This window comes from Acanthopagrus latus, chromosome 17 (genome assembly GCF_904848185.1).
Source record: "Acanthopagrus latus isolate v.2019 chromosome 17, fAcaLat1.1, whole genome shotgun sequence".
Taxonomy (NCBI): domain Eukaryota; kingdom Metazoa; phylum Chordata; class Actinopteri; order Spariformes; family Sparidae; genus Acanthopagrus; species Acanthopagrus latus.
In genome coordinates this window covers 18,937,276-18,956,069 of record NC_051055.1, presented here as the reverse complement: position 1 = coordinate 18,956,069, position 18,794 = coordinate 18,937,276, and the positions used below count along the sequence as shown (strand labels likewise).

Sequence of the window (18,794 nt, the reverse complement as noted above, 5' to 3'; positions counted from 1 at the left end):
GGCTCTTAAACAGAGCTGTGGCAGGTGGGTGATCGCTGGACCCACTAACGTCTTTCCCTCCCCTTCCCTTCCCTCTCTCTCTCTCTCTCTCTCTCTCTCACACACACACACACACACACACTCTCTCTCTCTCTCACTCTCTCCGTCTCTCTCACACTTGCTCCTCATCTCTCAGTCCACTTTTATTCATTTCTGTGTATGGGTAAGGAGGGCTAACATGGACACTTTGGGTCTCTTTATCCTTCTTATGCTCCTGTGTTTCCAGTGGACGATTGCTCCTGCTGCTGGTAAGGTCTTAGTGAACATGCTAATCAGCGTCATGTGAGATTTGTTTTGCTTTGATATTAGTGCTGTGGATTGTTTGGGTGTTTCTGTTTGAGCTGTAATTGGATTTGAGTAGTATTTGAGGACTGTGTATAACTGTAGCTCGGTATTAACAACTCGAAGACTAGAAGGGAGGAAAACACATGTGAATTATATAATATTGATGCTTTGAATATGGTCAATATTTGCTAAAGAGCTAAAATATGATTGTTTTTAGGAGTTTTTCCTCTTTTATTCTTTTTCAGAGGAAGTTACCTGGACCTACATTGGTAAGTTCAAGTTTAAGTTTATTTGTAGAGCAAATTCTCGAGCAAAAGGCTCACAAAGTGTAGCAAAATAAGACTGGAATCCTCACAGGCAGAGGGTATAATCCATTATCGGGAGGCATTGGCAGTATGCTAGATATACTTAATAATATGTGGACTATAGTTTTAAAGACCAGAATCAAAATCCTGAAGTTAAGTCTGTGATAATTAGGCAGAAAGACATTTAATATAATTGAATTTTTCATCCTGGTCAAAGACTTTAGTGTCTAATACAGGATTATACAGGATGACTTTTGGTAATCCAGTCTAATAACAAAGACACTGGCAAGTTTTCCAGTCCAAGCAAACTGCTCACAGCTGACCTTTTCATCCTGTCTTCACTGCACACGCTAAACTTATCTCTCAAATATGAGAGCTACCATCAAAGCGTCCGCAAGTTCTGTAGGATTCGTGCTTTTCCACTCCTCATATCTCCCTCTGTTTTCCCCTACTTCCCTCTCTGTCTGTATTAGTTACAGTTCAACAAGCTGGCATGAGCGCAGCAGTCACACAGAGATGATGAAGGGGTGGTGGGAGATAGAGAGGAAGAGAGCGAGGAAAAAAAGGCCGATAGAGAGGAGAGGCAGGCAGAGGGAGGGAGGCAGGTGCACGAGGACGAGAGAGGGAGATGGGACGGGATGAAGCAAAAGCATACCAAATCGCGCCCGTATTGTTGCAGTGCACAATAACCTATGTGTTTATTGTGCTGTGGACACACACTGGCCGCCTATGCCGTGGTGGACAATGACATTGTGGGAATGAATGGGGCACACAGACCACCACTCTCTCTGCATGTATTCAGGGGAGCAACACCAATGTAGAGGACATACAGTAAACTGTAGTGGCTGTGCCTGGAGCAACCTGGTATCTATACATAGAGGGGCATCGAGGCTTCATTATAACAGATATGGAGGCAAGTGTATGGTGTAGAAACATGTAATCTTAAAGTATTTTGAGGCATTCAGATATGTGTCATTTGTGCCTTTGTGATGAATTTTCAAAATAAAAGTCACTGGAATTCATCGCCAAATGTCCAAGAGGCTGTGTGTGAGGGCATGTTGTGCCACGCAGCATTGCATGATATTTTTTTTGGTCACATGAAAAGAGCAGAATTTGCACGCCTTTTTTTTCCGAGATGCCCCATTCGCGAGAGATGAGAAACACGGCGTTACATAAGGTAATCGAGGGAAAGTCAGCCTCACGTTCCATCATGTCCTCATCATTCTCTGAATGAGTGAATTTGCATATGTGTGTGTTGTGTGTGTGTGTGTGTGTGTGCGTGAGTGTGTGTGTGTGTGTGTGTGTGTAAGTCTTTGTTCCTGGCTGTATTGAGGACAGCGGTAGCATGCTAGGAAGAGGGAGAGCAGGCGCAGAGGGTCAGAATTTTTCGGCCTCCGGTTGCCATGGAGACCTCCCCATCGGCCAATCGTGGGGCCGCGGGACTCACTTTTGAAGTTGTGTCGTGGTGCGGGGCTTTGCTATAGAGAGGAGTGAGGGGTAGGAGATTAGAAGTGCAAGGTGGGGGTTGCAGGCAGCTGGAGACGAGGTGTGTGTGTGTGTGTGTGTGTGTGTGTGTGTGTGTGTGTTTACTACAGTAATGTTAAGAGCCCTGATTACACTGTGTGTGTGTGTGCAAAGAGAGATGACTGATCACTGGTTAACAGGTTAAGGTCACAATCCAGTGACTGCAAACCTGTTCTGTCAGTCTTACCTTTTTCTGTAACATGTTTAACATAAACACACAAGTTTGTGTAACATTTGTAAAACCTGCAGCTGAGATTACACACTGGAAACTACTTTTTGCCCACTCCCCACGTTTGTGTATGTCTGGTGTGTGTGTGCAAAGTGTCACCGGTGCGCCTGTTTTCTAAAGCATTCCTCCTCTCTGTGCAATTGAAATTCAGATTCTTTGACTCACATGTCACTCTCTTTTTCTTTCAGACTCTTTTTTCGCACTTTCTTTCATTGTGCAGTTGTGGAGACCAGTTTCTCTTTTACTCAGTGAATCAGGGCCTCGATCACTCTCCTCTCCTGAAATCACTTTCTCAATATTTCTCGGTCCTTCTTTTTGTTAAAGTCTTAACGAAAGTCTTAATTTTTTCACGTCAGTTGTTGTCTAAAATTTGGAAGTAGTGAACATATTTTTATGTAAAAGTATGCAGTATACACATAGGTATGTTGGCTGTTATTAGACATTATTAGCAGAGGGTTTGATCCATGCAGTGGATGCTTACACTGATTGAACATTGTTTCATGCCAATGTCACTAAAAGTACACATTTTCTTAATGTTTCACAATATCACTTTATTAGTAATTCATTTTTTAGTTATCTTCAAATGCTGAATTTGTCACTGCAGAATCAAAGATGTATTTTTTGCTAATTTTTGGAGTTTCAGCTAATTTTTAAAAAATATTTGAGAATAATAAAATAAACTATGCTGGTTAATCTTCTGCATTATGTCCACAAAAACAAATCTTGAAAAAACAGACACACAAGGTGAAGAAAAGCTCTAGCAGGCCTCTGCAGTATTAAAATGACGGTTTATATTCATGCAAAGTAAAGAAAAACTGTGATGATGATGGTAGATACATCTTTTAAATTTCTGTTCGCATTATTGTGATCAGCCCTTAAGATCAGCTATTTTTGTTACTGCCTACTTCAATTTTGAACACCTCTGTGTTCAGTACAAATCTTAAAAATCTGGCTGTGGCAAATAATTATTCCAAGGTAATAATTGCAAGATCTGTGGCAATTTACTTGAAACATCATGTTCAAATGTGGTAAATAAATTAAAGAAAGGAGCACTTAAATCAAGAGTAGTCTTTTTGCAGATTTGTTTACAACCCTGACTCTAAAATGTTGGGATGCTGTGTAAAACATATATAAATAATTGGTTACAGGTGACAGTATCGTGACTGGGTATGAAAGGGGCATCCTTGAAAGGCTCAGTTGTTAATATGCAAGATGGGGCGAGGTTCACCACTTTGTTTCTCGGGAAAACTTCATAAAACCTTTGATGGCAAATGTTGGCACAATTTACACAATATCCCAATTTTGGGGGAATCTGGATTGTAAGTAAATAAAGAAATTAGTATCTCATCTCAGTGTCAAAATTATAAATAATTTCATATTACCAAGTACAGATCAATTTTTTTTAATTAAAAAATCTGCATTTTTTGTGTGTTAATTCTGCATTTATTGTGACCACATTTTGATAAAGCGAAAGAGCATTATAGTTTACTGTTATTTTTTGACTACAATGATACTGATGTCACAATATCTGAATACTACTTTGTCGGGACAAAGGAGAAAAATGGCTGAAATGATACTGTATATATATTATATTGTGGTTGTATTTCAACATTAGTTATTCTGTCTGAATCATCTGACTTTGTTGGTCATCAATCGCGTCTGTGTGAGTGTCTTTGTGTCAGAGGACGTACGTGGGCATTTCAGTTTTGATGTTTTTGACCCAGAGCGGCATTAATTCAGTAGTCAGTCATCGATATGCTGTACATAAGGCTTTTGTTTTGACCATTGTGAGAACCTAATCTCATGAAGTGATCAAACGTATGCTACGTATGATTATGTTCAACACCGTGGGGCTGTGAACCTAAACAGAACTACAGAATAATTATCTTTTCTAATTAGTGACTGATCAATGGAGGCTTTTCATTGAATGACTGGGAGTCGGTGGGCTGTGTGATTGGGCTGACATCATTGTTTCTGTCTTTTCTCCTGTCAAAGGCTTGGTGGGCCAGACTGAGTGGTCACAGTATTTCCCTGACTGCGGTGGTACTTCTCAGTCCCCGGTTGATGTGGTCACCACGCAGACTAAATATGACCCCAGTCTGGTCCCTCTGACCCCACTGGGCTACAGTCAGCACGGCAACAAACCCCTCAATATGTACAATAACGGACACACAGGTAAATATGGCAGCCAGCTGTCCTCTTCCAGGTATCCCAGCAGCCTTACGGTTGATCTGGTTATACTGCACCGTCCTCAGTTGTAACCTGGCAGCGAACTCTTTGTTTTCCAATGATAAATTCAGCTCATATTTTAGGATTTTGAGTCATTTTAAAGAAGAAATTCGTGTCATATGCCAGCCTGCTATTTTGTTTTTTTTCCATGTAAGTCAAACACAAAGAGGCACCTTTTCTTTTGCTTTTTCCTTTCCGTCAGTGGTGATCGAATTGCCAGAATGGATGGGACTGGCGGGGCTGCCCTGGCTCTTCACAGCTGTGCAAATGCACCTCCACTGGGGCAGCGGCGGGCCGAGTCATGGGGGCAGCGAGCACACCATCAACGGACTGAGTGCAGATGCAGAGGTATGTTTAAACACAGCAGGATAAATTACAGCCGGGCTCAGCCGTGACTTGAGCACTGGTAGGTCAAGGTGATCATAGTTTTCTGAGGGTAAGATTTTATAAAACCAGATTAAGTCAGAGAATAGCTCTTGCGATTATTAAAATTCTGAAGTTATTTAAATGGAGGAAGGAGTCACTCTGAATAAAGATTCTCAAGGTCAAAAATCCCAGGAGTGGCCTGCATCCACATACATCTATTTTCTGTTCACTGTTATGGAGAAGAGAGGGAAAACATATTTACACTATCACATTAATGAGGTGACATTAGTGCAGGTAGAATAAGCCTGAATTAAAGCGTACATTTTAATCAACATACAATATTTAATCCCTAGAAGAGGGACATGTGAGTGTATAATGTCAGGATGTTTATACATTTAACTTTCTAACTTTTGAGGATCAGGGAGATTTAATTAAGCCGTTAACAGCAAATTGAAAACTCTGCAGATTTTAGCAGTCTATTAATACATCTCTACTCGGCGTGCACACACCTACACAGAAGTTGGGGATGAAGAATCTCCGGGAAGCCTCTGTTGTTTTGAGATGAAAGTGTATATTCATGCAAAGTAAAGAAGGACTGTGAGAGCCTGCTGGTAGATACATCTCTCAACTTTCTGTTCACATTACTGTAATTAAATAGGCCCAGCTGTTAACTGATAAATTACTTAATGTTTGTGATGCACAGAGCTGCATAATTAGTTGTTTAATTGATTCGGCAACTGTTTTGATAATTGATGAATCATTTCAGGTATTTTTCCCAAATGTGCAGTTTCTTTGTCTTAAAATCTTAGGCTGAGGGTAAGAAATTTGAGTCTCTTTCTTTAATTTTTGCTGTACTTGTGATACTTATTCTGTGGTTATATTTGTCTTTTAACTTCATACTTTATTTCTGTCTCACACACACAAATCTGTCACAGCTGAGTGAGCTAGGATCTCTGTTTTGGTTTAGCGTGGGATAGTGATGGAAACAATGAACACACTGAGCTCTGGTCCAGCAGAGTAGCTGAGAGAGGAGACAGAAGCAACAGACGAGAAAGTTTAGGGTTAGATTCCTGTTGATTCAAAGAAATTCAAAACGCCCAAAGCAAGGACCATATTAAGCTTGTAAGTGACTGAATAAGGGGAGAAGATGTAAAAAGAGTGAAGAAAAAATGCAGTATGAATGAAAGGTTTGCCGTCTCAGCACCTCTTCCTGTCCATCTGTCAGCATCAAGGTACGCCGACACACCAGGTCCTTCAAGAGCGAGCAGTTGGAGAGGAAGAGTCGTGAGAGATTACAAGAAGATTAAAAAGACAAAAATAATGCAGAGTTGATGAAAGGATTACTATTTTGGTTCCCAGTTTCAAATTGGCCAATACCGCAATACTGAGTTTTCGTCTGATACTAGTGTGTTAAAATAAATAAATAAACAAATCTGTTAAGTTGCTCATAAATAACATGGTATCAGATAGGTGCATAGACTTGGTACACTTTGATACCCAATCCAGCAGTTTAGGTAGTAACGCAGGCCTTTCCAACACTGGTATCAGTATCAGAACAACCCTAGAAATAATTACCGTTATTATCTTTATTTAAACTTTTAAAAAACATTGAGGCCAGGCCTTTATTTACAGTGCAGTGGAGTAACAGTTTAAAATTACTTAAGAAGATACCCAATTATTAATTTGAAAATACAATTAAAAGAAGTATATAAGTACACTTAATAAATTATAGAATAAGTAGTATAAAAACAATTCAGTTAAAACAGATAAAAAACAGAAGATGAATGCTTTTTGAGCAGGTGCTTAAGAAAAAGTAGTCCGAACGTAGAAATTAAAAGCAGATGTCCCAAATTCAATATGAACTCGAGGGACATGCAGTAAAGGTCAGTTAATGGGTTTGTGAAACTGAGTTAAATAGATATGGAGATGTCAACTTCCCAATAAAGGCCTAACAGATAAAAAAAAAAGTGCATATACGTAACTGTCACATCTCTTGGACAGAGAAGCTTTTTCATACAAGACGCACTGATGGCTGCAATAAATATCACCGTTGTAAACTGAGGAGCAGAAAAACAAACAGCGTCCAAGAGGTTAAAAGTAGAAGCAGAGGAGAGCTTCTAAATCACATCATGTCAGTCCATAACAAAGAGAAACAGCTTCAGCAACGCATCAAAAGACAACTTTAAGTCGATATTATCTGTATGATATTTGAATGTGAGTTCTATCCCAGCCCTTCAGTGTTGGATATTAACAAAAAAAAAAAAAAGAGGAACCTGTCATGCATGAGTGGTGTCATTACATAATGAAACAATTAAGCTCTTTCTCGTTCACATCAGTCTCTTTATTTTTCTTCGGTCATACTCTCGGTCGGAAAGCTGAGTTCGCACGCAGCCCGCTCTCTCTCCGAGTCTTTCCCTCTCGTTGTCTCTTTTTTAACCCTCGGCTGTCATGAGGAGGGACGGGGACGTCTTTCTCGCTCTAACGGCGCTGTTCTTCTCTGCAGCTGCATGTGGTGCACTACAACTCCGAGCTCTACCCCAACATGTCTGCGGCCATGACGCAAAGTGACGGCTTGGCTGTCCTAGGGATTCTCATTGTGGTAATTAAAAATGGTGCTACCCCATAATGAACAGGAGCAATATACACAACATTGTGAAAGAGACTTAAAATGACTCGTAATAAAAATATTCAAGCCTGAAGTTTTGGTTTCCCAGACAGGTGAGGAGACCAATCCGGCATTCAACAGCATCCTTAACTACTTGAGCCGCGTCAGACATGCTGGTAAGTCAAGTTCCTTTATACTTTATATATTGTCGAGTGATTTATAAATGTGTGTTTTAATCTAAATCAACGTTTTTAAAGGTGAGTGAATGGAATAAGTCTTCTTCTCTTTTTTGTCATCCTTCTGTGTGCTGCTACCAACAACCTACACAACAAAAAATGTGATGATTGTCTTAAGTAAAAGTATCTCAAAGACATCACGTAATATTTCTTTCTTTCTCCTCCTTGCACCACTGGCAGATCAGAAGGCGTTGATCCCAGCCTTTGACGTCGAGTCTCTGCTCCCTAACGATCTGGGACGCTACTATCGCTACAACGGCTCCCTAACAACGCCGCCCTGCCACCAGAGTGTGATCTGGTCTGTGTTTCATGAGAGGGTTCAAATCTCAAAGGCGCAGGTGAAGATGAGACAGTGACATTCACCTTGGGTAGAGCTTACACTTGCACCTGGCATGCAGACATCGGTTTTGATCATTCTGTAAGAAAAACTGACCTAGCCTGCGCAGAAAAGAGAACAAAACTGATATCCAGCCTGTCAGTAGATACAGTTAACTTTATATTGGACCTACACAGACAGACATATTCTTTTTCTACACAATCAACATATCCAAACCAAAGCAGTGATGTTTAATCATAATCAGTAATCACTTTGTTATTAACCTACAATTGCTAATTATTGGCCTCAGAAATCATATTCCACAGAGTCTGCGTGCTGTTATCTTTTCACCGGACAGCATATAGTTTCCCAATTTCTAAAGTGAATGATCTTGTGTTGTTGTTAGAAGTGATGGTAGATTAACTGAGAATTGTATTATTTGTTCCCTTGCACAAATGGCATTTGTTGGAATGTTATTCATTTTTTGGTGGTTGCTGTCAGCTTACTCAGTTTTTTATACATTTGTTTTAAAATAACTTTAAAATTATACTTTAAAAAAAAAAAAAACCCTAACCCTTAACTTTTTAAATGATATTTTGGCATCATAATATATAGTGGGGAAATGTCATTTACAGGATGATGTTATGTGAAATAATTTGTACCCCAAAATTTTGATAGGCATGGTTAAACTTTATACAGTCACTAATCCAGTACATTAGCCGTGTTAGTCGTAGTGTCAAGGTAATCACATCGATGCAGAGTTAGCTTAAGATGTAGCAATTTTGTCACAACTGATATTCTAAATGCTTTTACTTGTGCAAGAAAAAAAAACAGTAAAACTCTTAACATGACATTTGCTCAGTGACCAGCCGATTTAACTGAACTTTCTTTTTGATTTACAGAACATTATGTTTTAGGCTGGACTGTAACTGTTTTTTCTTCTTCTTCTTTCGCCTCTCCTCTACAGCTGCTGAGGTTGGAGACGATACTCTACTCAAGTAAAGCTGAAGACACAGACAGGATGCTGCTGCAGGACAACTACCGGGCCACGCAGCCGCTCAACCACAGGGTCGTCTTCGCCTCCTTCAGTGCAGGTTAGACGGACGGTGTTGACCTCTGACATAAAAGACAGACAAATGTGTTCGCAATCAGACCTTTGCCTTAAAATGACTTGGAATGATTTGGGGCAAATGTTCTGATCAAGTAACCAAGTAATTTTTTAAGAGCTTCTCAAATGTGAATATTTTCTGTTTTTACACCACTGTGACAATAAAATGGAAAACCTTTGGTTGTGGACAAAATAAGACATGTGAGGGCATCATCTGCACAAATGAGAAGTCACAAAAGGTCACAGACGAACTGCTGTGAGCTCCAGTGTTTTACTCCAAGAAACACTTTGGCGTTATTGGATCGTAATTCCAGCAAGCTGCTCATAATGCAACCCACAATATCAAGCCAGTGGGTGGCCACGCAGACCAAAGCTAGCAATTAGCGCAATCCATGCAGCGAGCAAATAGTGGAATGTGGAGAGAAATGTGGGAATATCAAGGATTACCGGTGACTTTGTCTGAAGCAAAGAGCTTTTGCAAGGCGGGAAGAGAGAGAGAGACTGAAATAGGGGCAAAGTGGTGGCAAAGCATGGGGGAGCAGTGTTTGTTTGCGAGCTGATTAGAGAAACGGATTTGCTAAAAAAAAAAAAAGAAAGAAAAGAAAGAAAAACACTGACTGCATTGTTATCAAGCGAGTCTAACTGAGAAAAAAGGGACAGGGAAAAGAGACACAGAGAGGTGGAAGAGGGAGACAGAGTGGTAGACAAAGACAAAGGAGAAAGAATTTGTGTGAAGTGCTCATTGTAGTGAGTGACTGAACTGGAAGGCCTGTGATATCAGCACTGCTGTCAAAGGCAGAGAGACTGGCCAGACATAACATTTTGAAACAGCTGAGCAGCAGATTCTGCTCAGATAGACCAACAAATCAGCGTGTAAAAACTGGTGAGAAAGAAAGATCAAATCTACTGTGATGTTTCTAATGATCTATTCCATCTGTTGTTTGTTGCAGAATCAGGGAAGGAGCTCTCTTCTGGTAAGAACATGTCTGCGTAACAAACATAGTAACTGTACTAAATGATTTAACTGTAGCGAACCACTGCTGTATTTTTAGAGGCTTCCTCATCTCTATCATTCTGTCTCACGCTTTACCTGTAGTTATATCTCAACTGTGCAGTATGGACCATAATCTACCTGTGTCGATTCTGATGTGTCACGTCTCTTTCTCCTGCAGGTGAAGTCACAGCCATAGTAATAGGAGTGATGTGTGGCTGTGTAGGTCTGGCAGTGATCATTCGCTTCATCGTGAAGACGATACGGTAAGAAGCCTTACTCTGCCAGTCGGTCATGTCGGACGCCAGTCTGCGGTTGTTTCTAGTTTAACTAGGCGATCTGCAGAACTGGAGGGAGCTGTCACTGCCGAAGCATCCAGCCTCTTCTTCTCATTCTCCATCTCCTATCTTTTGGCAGATTTTTTACACTCCTCCACCGTGAAACAGTCGCGGTAAACAGGTGGTTTACCTGATCTCAGTACTGACAAGGACGCACAACTAACAATCTGACAGTGTTGTGTTTTTGATTTTTTTTTTCTTCTTTTTGTGCTTGGCAGACACCCTGAAGCAAAGATCTTGGATTAAAACAACCAAACAAAAAAAAACGCCATTTTAAAAATAAAAAAAAATAAAATACCATTTTATTTGTTTAGAAACTAAAGTTGAAGAAGAGATTTCAGATTTATGTTAAATCCTTATAGAAATAATAGTCTTTGTCACATGGCATTAACATGGCTGACGTGTGATTACGACAGATATATTGGTATAAGCTGTCTAATGGAGATGTCAGTAAATGTGTAATCCTCTTTGTAAGGTTTCGCCATAAAAGTTTAAAGGGACCCCCAAGATCAGCGCCAAGGGTAATCTGATTACCTGACCTCTGCTGCAATAACATGCCTGTTACTCAACGCGCTTATTTTTTTCTCCTCTCATGATTATCACGGATTAATGAAAGTATGTGGTGGGTTTCCTTTTGGTTTCCCACCAGCCAGTGATTTAACCTTTACACTACTTTGACCAGGGGTTACCAAAGTTCACATAAGTTACCAAGTTGTGTCATCTCAAGGATCGCTCACCAAAAAAAGTATAAGTATATAAAAAGAATATATTTCTTACCTCTTACCCATAGTGCTGTTTATTGATCTAGACTCATGCTTCCTTCAGCACAGTGATGCTGTTGGCAGGTTAAGTCATGATGCTCCTCATTTGTCTGGGGGTCCCCTGGATCCTTGTGACAGAGCCTTCAGGGGCCCCCACTATATGTCGTCCTTTGGGAACCCCTGGCTTTCCTGATATCAATCAGCTCTGTTCGATGACTTAAAAATGACTCCAACCCTTCTATCTAATGAGAAATGTTAAACCCAATACTTTCTCCCTGTTTCTGGTCATGTGATTCTGTCTTTTGATCTGCGACAGCTCTACCTCTAGCTGGGACGTCCTGCCCAGTAACCGGCCTGCTCCCATGCCAAGGTCACCTTCAAAACCTTTACTTTGACTTCTAAGCGTTAGAAACCTGACCACATCTCTTTGCTTTAACCACCCATTCATAGTAACTTATCCTCTAGGGCTAGACTTTAACCCCTCTCTTAGAGAATTAGTGCTTAAAGAACTTCAACACACTGTAAGGAAAATAGCACTGTATGTAGCCTACTTATTCATCACTCAAGAAATTTAAAGGGAGTTCTTACAGTGTTGTCTGTATTTAAATTCATTAACATTGTTGGATACAAATAAAAGCTGGAGACCGTCTTGAGATGGGATCACAGCAGCCGTGACGCCCGTCGACATGTTGACAACCAAACCCAAAACTCCTCAGAAGTCATAGTTTCATTATGACATAAGCAGTCTGTCCTCATGGGTTGGACCACACCTATCTTCCAACTTAGTCTTCATTTCAATTTCACCTACACATCTGTAAAGATTTGTGACTGCATCTTGCTGTGACTCTATCAGAGTAGCTAAATTGCACAGGAATGACTGAAACTAGTTTACAGTGATCCGCAAATAAAGAATAAATGTGGGCCGGTGGCGTAGGGTGGTGGTGGCCGGGGGACAATGGCCCCCTCCCTACTTCATACTAGCGCTGTCATGATGTCAGATTTTTACTACATGATAACTGTGTCCAAAAGAATTCATGATAAAGACATCACCTCAATATCTACCTGTACTACAGGTAGAGTATCTTGCCTTCACCTGTCATGATTTTGTGTGGCAGTAGCCACATATAAATTATAAGAGAAGAGTGTGGATCCTGGAGAACGACTTAGCAGGCCGAGGCATCGCCAAGGGGTGTCCCAGCCACACGGCCTCCACTCCACCTTGAAGACCTCGAATAGGGCAGTATCCTGTTGTTGGCCTGTGTACAAAAGGTGTCCATGTGTTTTACCATGATGACACACACACACAGACTCACAAGGTGAAAACGATACCAGTCCGGCGGTCTCGGCCAGTAGTGATCGTCTGATTTTTAAATTTGGGGCGTTCTGTCAGCTGGCTGTTGATAGAGTGCGTGTACAGTGTAACCTGCAATGTTCACTGGATGCAGACGTGACACTTCCTGCTCCTTTGCAGCTGACGCATGAAATATTTTTAGTAAAACAAGTAAAAACTATATGAGAATAGTCGCTGCTAATTAACAGATGTTCACAGTTCAAACTGTGATAGAGCCACATCCACATTAACACTTCCCTTTTGTAGTTATTTGTAGTTATTGACTTTATTATCATGTAACACATCAAAGTGAACACTTTCTTTGTTTAATTCATCTCATGGTGATAACTGAACAACATTTGGGGCGTCTCTAGTTCTTTTGTAGCACAGCAGAGCCCTAAATGTGTGCACAAGCTTCCATGTATTCTTTAACACGTACAGTAAGGCCCTCTGCTGGAGAACATAACCAACTACACTGACGGTGAGCTTGCAGTATTCGGGGATGACTCTGTGGGAATGACTTTTCCCCTTGATGTTTCAGGATGAAAGAGCCGGAGAAAGCAAAAGAGAAGAAACAGGATGTGGCTCTGAACACGACTGCTGATGGAGAAAAGAAAGAAGAACCGTCACCTTCTCCTCAGACTGAGCCCTAGCACGAGAAACACTTTCTATAGTAAACTGGACACAGGACAAATCACCTGCTGCCCTGATCACTAAATGTTCTCAGTATTTTAAATTCAGTGATGTTGGCAGACTCGGTATGAGACTTTTTTTTTTTTTCCATTTGCACGTGAAGCACTTGGTTGAAACGTGAGCTTGCTGGCTCTGTGTGGTATGTTTGCTCCCACAGTGCTCGGGATGCATGATTGGTTCATGTAAATACTTTGTATGATATATTCTGTTGTTTTTTGTTTGTTTGTTTCACATGTTTGGCTGCAATTTCTTCCTGCTCATCCTGCCTTGAAGCACTCTGCACTGTATGAAATGTAATAGAGTCATGAAATGTTTACCTGTGAATTAATTCACAATGTAATATTATTTTCTTTTGCCCCGAGTGACACAGATTGGACAGTTTGATCTTAAAACACCCAGGAGATCCTATCAAATGAATTAGAAATCGCTCATGAAGGTCTTAAGGGATTTAAAGTGTTTAGTATAAATCGAAGCTGTCCAAATATTACAGCTCTGAGCTCAGTTTAGCGCATTATGTTGTACATGGTTGAGTTATATTTATGCACATGTGTTCGTTCTATTAGGAAATATGATTTTTGGTGCCATATACTATCTTTGTCTGATTGATTGTTTGCTGTAAATAACTCGTCAACATGGGCACCTCATTAAAATACTTGAATGGTAACCCCGCCCGCTTTGATTCCTTCATTGTTAGATCTGAACTTTCTCAAGCAGTCGCGTAAAGAATCTAGTAACAACTTTAACGGTTCAAGACAGTTATTGATGTTTTTGTTGTTATCTTTTGGTCACAGTCGAAGTGAAGATCCATTTTTTGTCAAGTTGCCTCATAAGACCTTGGAGTGACTTTTACTTGATGCCAGAATGTTATTTGTGTCAGTGGAGAAAGAGGAGGCAGAGAGGAGCAAGAGGAATGATACCCTCTGATACCCCGGCCATCCTGAACCATGCTGCCTGGAGGATGTTCGCAAATCGGCTGCAGGGATATATGATACATAATATAAGAAAATAATAATACAATAAATTAGACACGTTTGTTATCTTTTACTGTCAGTTTCCATTCAGCTTCAGCAGGTTTCTCCCTAGCTGTGCCTGGTGTGTTTTCAAACCTTCAGTATGGAACTGAGGACATAACCTAATTCATGTCACTAGGCAGACTGTGGGGACATTAAACAGTCTTTGATGTGTCCCACAAACTTTATCATAAATCAAAAATAAAACTGGGCAAATATTTCATTTATGGGTTGAAGACTGCTAAATTAGGGCAAATCATTAACTGCATATTAAAAAAAGAAAGGGTCAGGCCAGCAGGAAGGAGGAGGAGGGAAATAATGTCTTTGTATGTCGTATGTTTTTATAGGCTATTTTCTTTTCATCAGTTGTGTGTTGATAATATAATTTAATGTACTTACCGAGGAATACGCCAGACAGAGAAATCAGAAAACAGACAAGACAAAGAGTAAGCTCTCTGTACTTTCATTTTACTCACTAAAGTGTTGGAGGTTTTGTTTTTAGATGGTTTTATGCTGCTGTTGAACCAATCAAACTGCAGTAAATAAAATAACCTTGTGAATGGTTTGGAGACATTTATCTTAACCGTCAAATGTATTTGACCACTTTGTAGTCTGGCCTTTATATTAAACTCAAAGTAACTTCAATATTCTTATAATAGATAATATGAATACATAAGTGACATAAAAAGATGTTTGTATATCTAAATGGAAATTGGCATCATTTTGTTCTCTCTGTTTAGGTATATTTAGCAGACATACTATATATTTATATTGTTATTATACTGTACAGACCACAAAATTATAGTAGGCTATAATTACAGTTGTACATTTAGTGAACATACAGGTATTCATGTCAAGTCTTTACCATGTCTCTCACTTCCTTAAAATACCCATCTTACATTTAGATTTAATAATGAAGCCACATCTCTTCAGTCTTTTTTGAAGCTCCTTGTCACACATATATCAAAGCTACCATTTGTAAAAAGACAAACAGCAGAGCGACATGCACAAACAGTGAGACTACAAAAAGGAGCTCACTGAACCCCTGACAGGTATTTATAGCTGTAACTGGATCACGGCTCACTCTGACGGCTGCTCTAAAGCACAGCCATGTGGACGGATTTAAGCAACACACACAGGTCAGGCCACTCCCTCTCACACAGGAAGTGAAATCTGTAACCGCAACAGAAGTGCAGAAGATAAAAATCTCCTGTGTGGACCTTTTGGGTCATTTGAAACTCACGGACGTTTCGACTGCTGCCAAAACAAGGTAGGGAAGTTCTCTTATGAAGCAGCTGTTGCCTACATCCTCTCCTGGTTTCATGTTTTTTTTAAAAAAACTTACACAGCTGTGACTCTGACAAACTTTGCTCCAGTGCAGACACTGTTTACTCTTGCTGTTTAACTTCTCCGGTGACATATCAAGTTAGGCAGAAACACGCTGTAAAGTGTAGTGTTTGTTCTTTAAAGTCTCTGTTTCACTCTAGGACTGCTGGGTAATGGCTCCCCTCAGGGTTTTCCTCTCTCTCGCCGTCTGTCTCCTGCTGGGTCATCAAGCATTTGCTAAGAACGATGCTCCCTGCCAGCGCTCCAAATGGAACAATGGCTATGCGACCTTCCTCAAACGCCACATTCCCCCTGGCACTCCCACCTCTCTCGACCAGAACCAATGGATGAATTACATCAAACAAAATACGGGCTGCAACAGACCCACCCAGTCCTTCATCAGTCCAGAAGACCTGGACAAGGTGAAGGATGTGTGCAAGAGCAACGGGGGGAAGGTATACAAGGACAACCTGTGCATCAGCCAGCAGGCTTTTACTTTTGTCACGGTGAGGAGTGAACTGGGGACGTGCGGCATCAAGAACATCCAAAAGGAAACCAAACATCTGATCCTGGCCTGTGAGGTGCTGGAGAATGAGTGTCTGCCGGTCCATTTCGAGGGAAACCCTGATAATTTAAAACCAAATAACAACGCCAGAGGCTGCCAGGAGACGCGCGCTCCTAATCACGCATCCAGCTTTAAAATGTCGTGGCTGTGGTTGCTGTCTGTTCCTCTTGTTTTTACTTATGGCTACTGACTTTTTTAATTTGAGGAATTGGATGTGACATTTCGCCTTTTTTTTTTTTTTTTATCAGAGAATGGTTTGCTTTTGAAAAGTGCAGTATTTGAAAAGTGTAGTATTGAATCACCAGCATATCAGGGGAAGAATTTAAAATAATGAAATAATTATTTGTGTATGAAAAGTTCCTGCTACTATATGCATGTGCCTGTGTGAGTGTGTGTTTTCTTGTGTGAATGCATCTCAGATGTTGAGAGAGTTGGTGCTCTAATGGCAGTTCAATTCATTTAAAGTCAAAGACCCGATGCTGAATTCAAACCATTTTCAGTATTGCATGTTTTTTTACATTTAAACTTGCCATACAAAAAGGGATTTTATTGCATTTAATAAAAAAAGGTTTGCCTACAGTAACCTCCAGTCCCGTTTCTTCTCTGTGCATCAAATGTGACAAACTTGAACCCGTTTTTAAAGCTAGATATGCACACATCAAATCCATGATAGAGAAACAAGACTAATCTGAAAAGACATCAAGACACAACCCTCACTATGCCACCCGTATCTACGTAAGACTACATTTAAGGACTCACAGCTCATGTGAATCCGTTGTCCAAATACAAAATCCACCAGAGCCAGCTCTGTGTCAGAATTTCCAGGACAAAACCACGATGGCGAGTGCTGGAAGGGCAGTGACTCATATTTACAGACAGCGAGTAATGATTCTGATTCAGGGTTTGTCTGGTTGAACACGAGTCGTGTGCATATAGAAACACCACAGAAACTGTAGAAAGGAAGTTACACAACAGTTGTGCTTTACCCAATACTTTTTTTTTTTTTTTGCTCAGCATATAGAGCAGGCAGCCTAATGCATTCATAATATCAAGACCACACCAGACAACTTTGCATACGCTGATTATTCTGACGAGACTGTCGGCACACAGAATCAGCTCTTGGCAAATGTTTGCACAACCCTTGCACAAATGTTTTGAGCCTACGAATCAACTAGTCTTATTAGTCTGTCACACATACACACATCACATGCTTTCTCTCTCTTTTCCGTACAAAGTGTTCTTGAATATTCATCAATGCTGGCGGCCTTCGTTGTTTTACTCCCTACTCCTTGACCCTGACTTGTAATCCTCTGAGATGTAATCCTTGACAAGGCTGGATAAACCCAGCACAAAAAACCTACGGCCCCCAGCTGACACCCCTGATCCTCCTTGTCTCTGAACTTTGTGTGTGTATTGGTCAGTATGAAGTGATTCACTTGAGATGAGCTGATTTAAGCACAGACTCAAGAAGGCTTTAGCTGCTCTGTAAGATGGGGCCTTGGTGTAATTATGCAGGTGTGAATTTGAAGAGCGCCCTCCGCTGGACCACAAGGCAAACGACTTCAAATGGTCTTCAAAATTTCAGGTCATTACAGTTTGATTATTACTTAACTATTTCCAGTGTTTGAACCATATTTTAAAGTTCAACTAAAAAATGACAGCTGCTTTTCTGCCACCTGCTTTGCCTCATTGCTAACCCAACCATGACCTCTATCTATTGTCTAAAGTTTACAGTAACCTTGACTCACCCCATCCCGAAACTAAACTCCTAAACCCTATAAAAAGCCCTGAAACAAGTGGAGGCCTTCACTGTGGAAAGCTGGTTCTCACAGAGACAGAAACACTAATACATTTGTACACACACGTTTTTCCCACCGGACAAACTTGCCTGTCTTGTGACTGCGCCTGACCCTGCAGGGATGTAAGTGGATCTCTTTGTCTAGTAACGCAAAGCTGTGTGCTCCAAACAGAAATAAACACAAAGAACAATAGTTTGATTTGTTACAGTAGGTCGCCTTGGCTGCACATGCCCAGACATCTCCAAATCATCACAGCCAAAAAACAAAAAGTCACAGGTCTGAAGCAGGACCAGGTGTGACAGCGCATACTTTTCAACACCAGATGGCAGAAGAGTTGCTTACTATTCAGAGTAGGAGTCCCAGGACCAGACCTGCCCATCAGTCCCACTGTGTTTTATGCATTTTGTACTGCCGCAAACATTTCACTGTGGTGTTGTTACTTTTGCACATTTCCCGCACAAAGCATCATGAGAAACCTTTTTACCAGTTCTCTAAAAACGCTCTGGACTCCGAAATTTCCTGTCCATTTGCTTTGATTCCCAGTGGAAATAACTCCACACTAGGACTGAAATTAAAGGTGGGGAAGGATGGTTAATTGTTGAGTCTCATTCCCGGGTCATCAGGTAACAACCTTTGGGGTTGGTAATCAGTCTCAAAGTTCTAAACCAAATGCTGGTATTTTCCTTCCCCACCTTTGGTGATTATTTCCATTGTCTACTAATCTGTCAGTTATTTTCTT

General features: G+C 40.7%; 2 protein-coding genes across 4 annotated transcripts; both read left to right on the top strand.

The window, feature by feature from the left end:
- Window positions 1–103: 103 nt before the first annotated feature.
- Window positions 104–14,036, top strand: ca14 (carbonic anhydrase XIV). Of its 3 annotated transcripts, XM_037073126.1 has the most exons (13): window positions 104–287; window positions 570–593; window positions 4,378–4,557; window positions 4,814–4,959; window positions 7,481–7,576; window positions 7,692–7,758; window positions 7,999–8,156; window positions 9,102–9,228; window positions 10,193–10,216; window positions 10,415–10,499; window positions 10,651–10,692; window positions 11,649–11,702; window positions 13,204–14,036. In XM_037073126.1, exons 1-13 carry the CDS (start codon window positions 218–220, stop codon window positions 13,313–13,315), a joined length of 1,185 nt encoding a protein of 394 aa, XP_036929021.1. In that variant the 5' UTR covers window positions 104–217; the 3' UTR covers window positions 13,316–14,036. The 3 variants fall into 3 exon arrangements, with proteins under 3 accessions (XP_036929021.1, XP_036929022.1, XP_036929023.1); XM_037073127.1 differs by lacking the exon at window positions 10,651–10,692 and having other exon boundaries at window positions 105–287; XM_037073128.1 differs by lacking the exons at window positions 10,651–10,692; window positions 11,649–11,702 and having other exon boundaries at window positions 108–287; window positions 13,204–14,035.
- Window positions 14,037–15,503: 1,467 nt separating this feature from the next.
- On the top strand, window positions 15,504–16,840 carry LOC119005486. The gene is made up of 2 exons (XM_037073131.1): window positions 15,504–15,635; window positions 15,853–16,840. Exon 2 carries the CDS (start codon window positions 15,865–15,867, stop codon window positions 16,444–16,446), a length of 582 nt encoding a protein of 193 aa, XP_036929026.1. The 5' UTR covers window positions 15,504–15,635; window positions 15,853–15,864; the 3' UTR covers window positions 16,447–16,840.
- Window positions 16,841–18,794: the final 1,954 nt, after the last annotated feature.

Coding starts and splice junctions, on each gene's coding strand:
- ca14 (XM_037073126.1), top strand. CDS start 218: ATGGACACTTTGGGTCTCTTTATCCTTCTTATGCTCCTGTGTTTCCAG. Junction 7,577..7,691: donor TCCTAGGGATTCTCATTGTG/GTAATTAAAAAT, acceptor TTGGTTTCCCAG/ACAGGTGAGGAGACCAATCC. Junction 11,703..13,203: donor CGGCCTGCTCCCATGCCAAG/GTCACCTTCAAA, acceptor TTGATGTTTCAG/GATGAAAGAGCCGGAGAAAG.
- LOC119005486 (XM_037073131.1), top strand. CDS start 15,865: ATGGCTCCCCTCAGGGTTTTCCTCTCTCTCGCCGTCTGTCTCCTGCTG.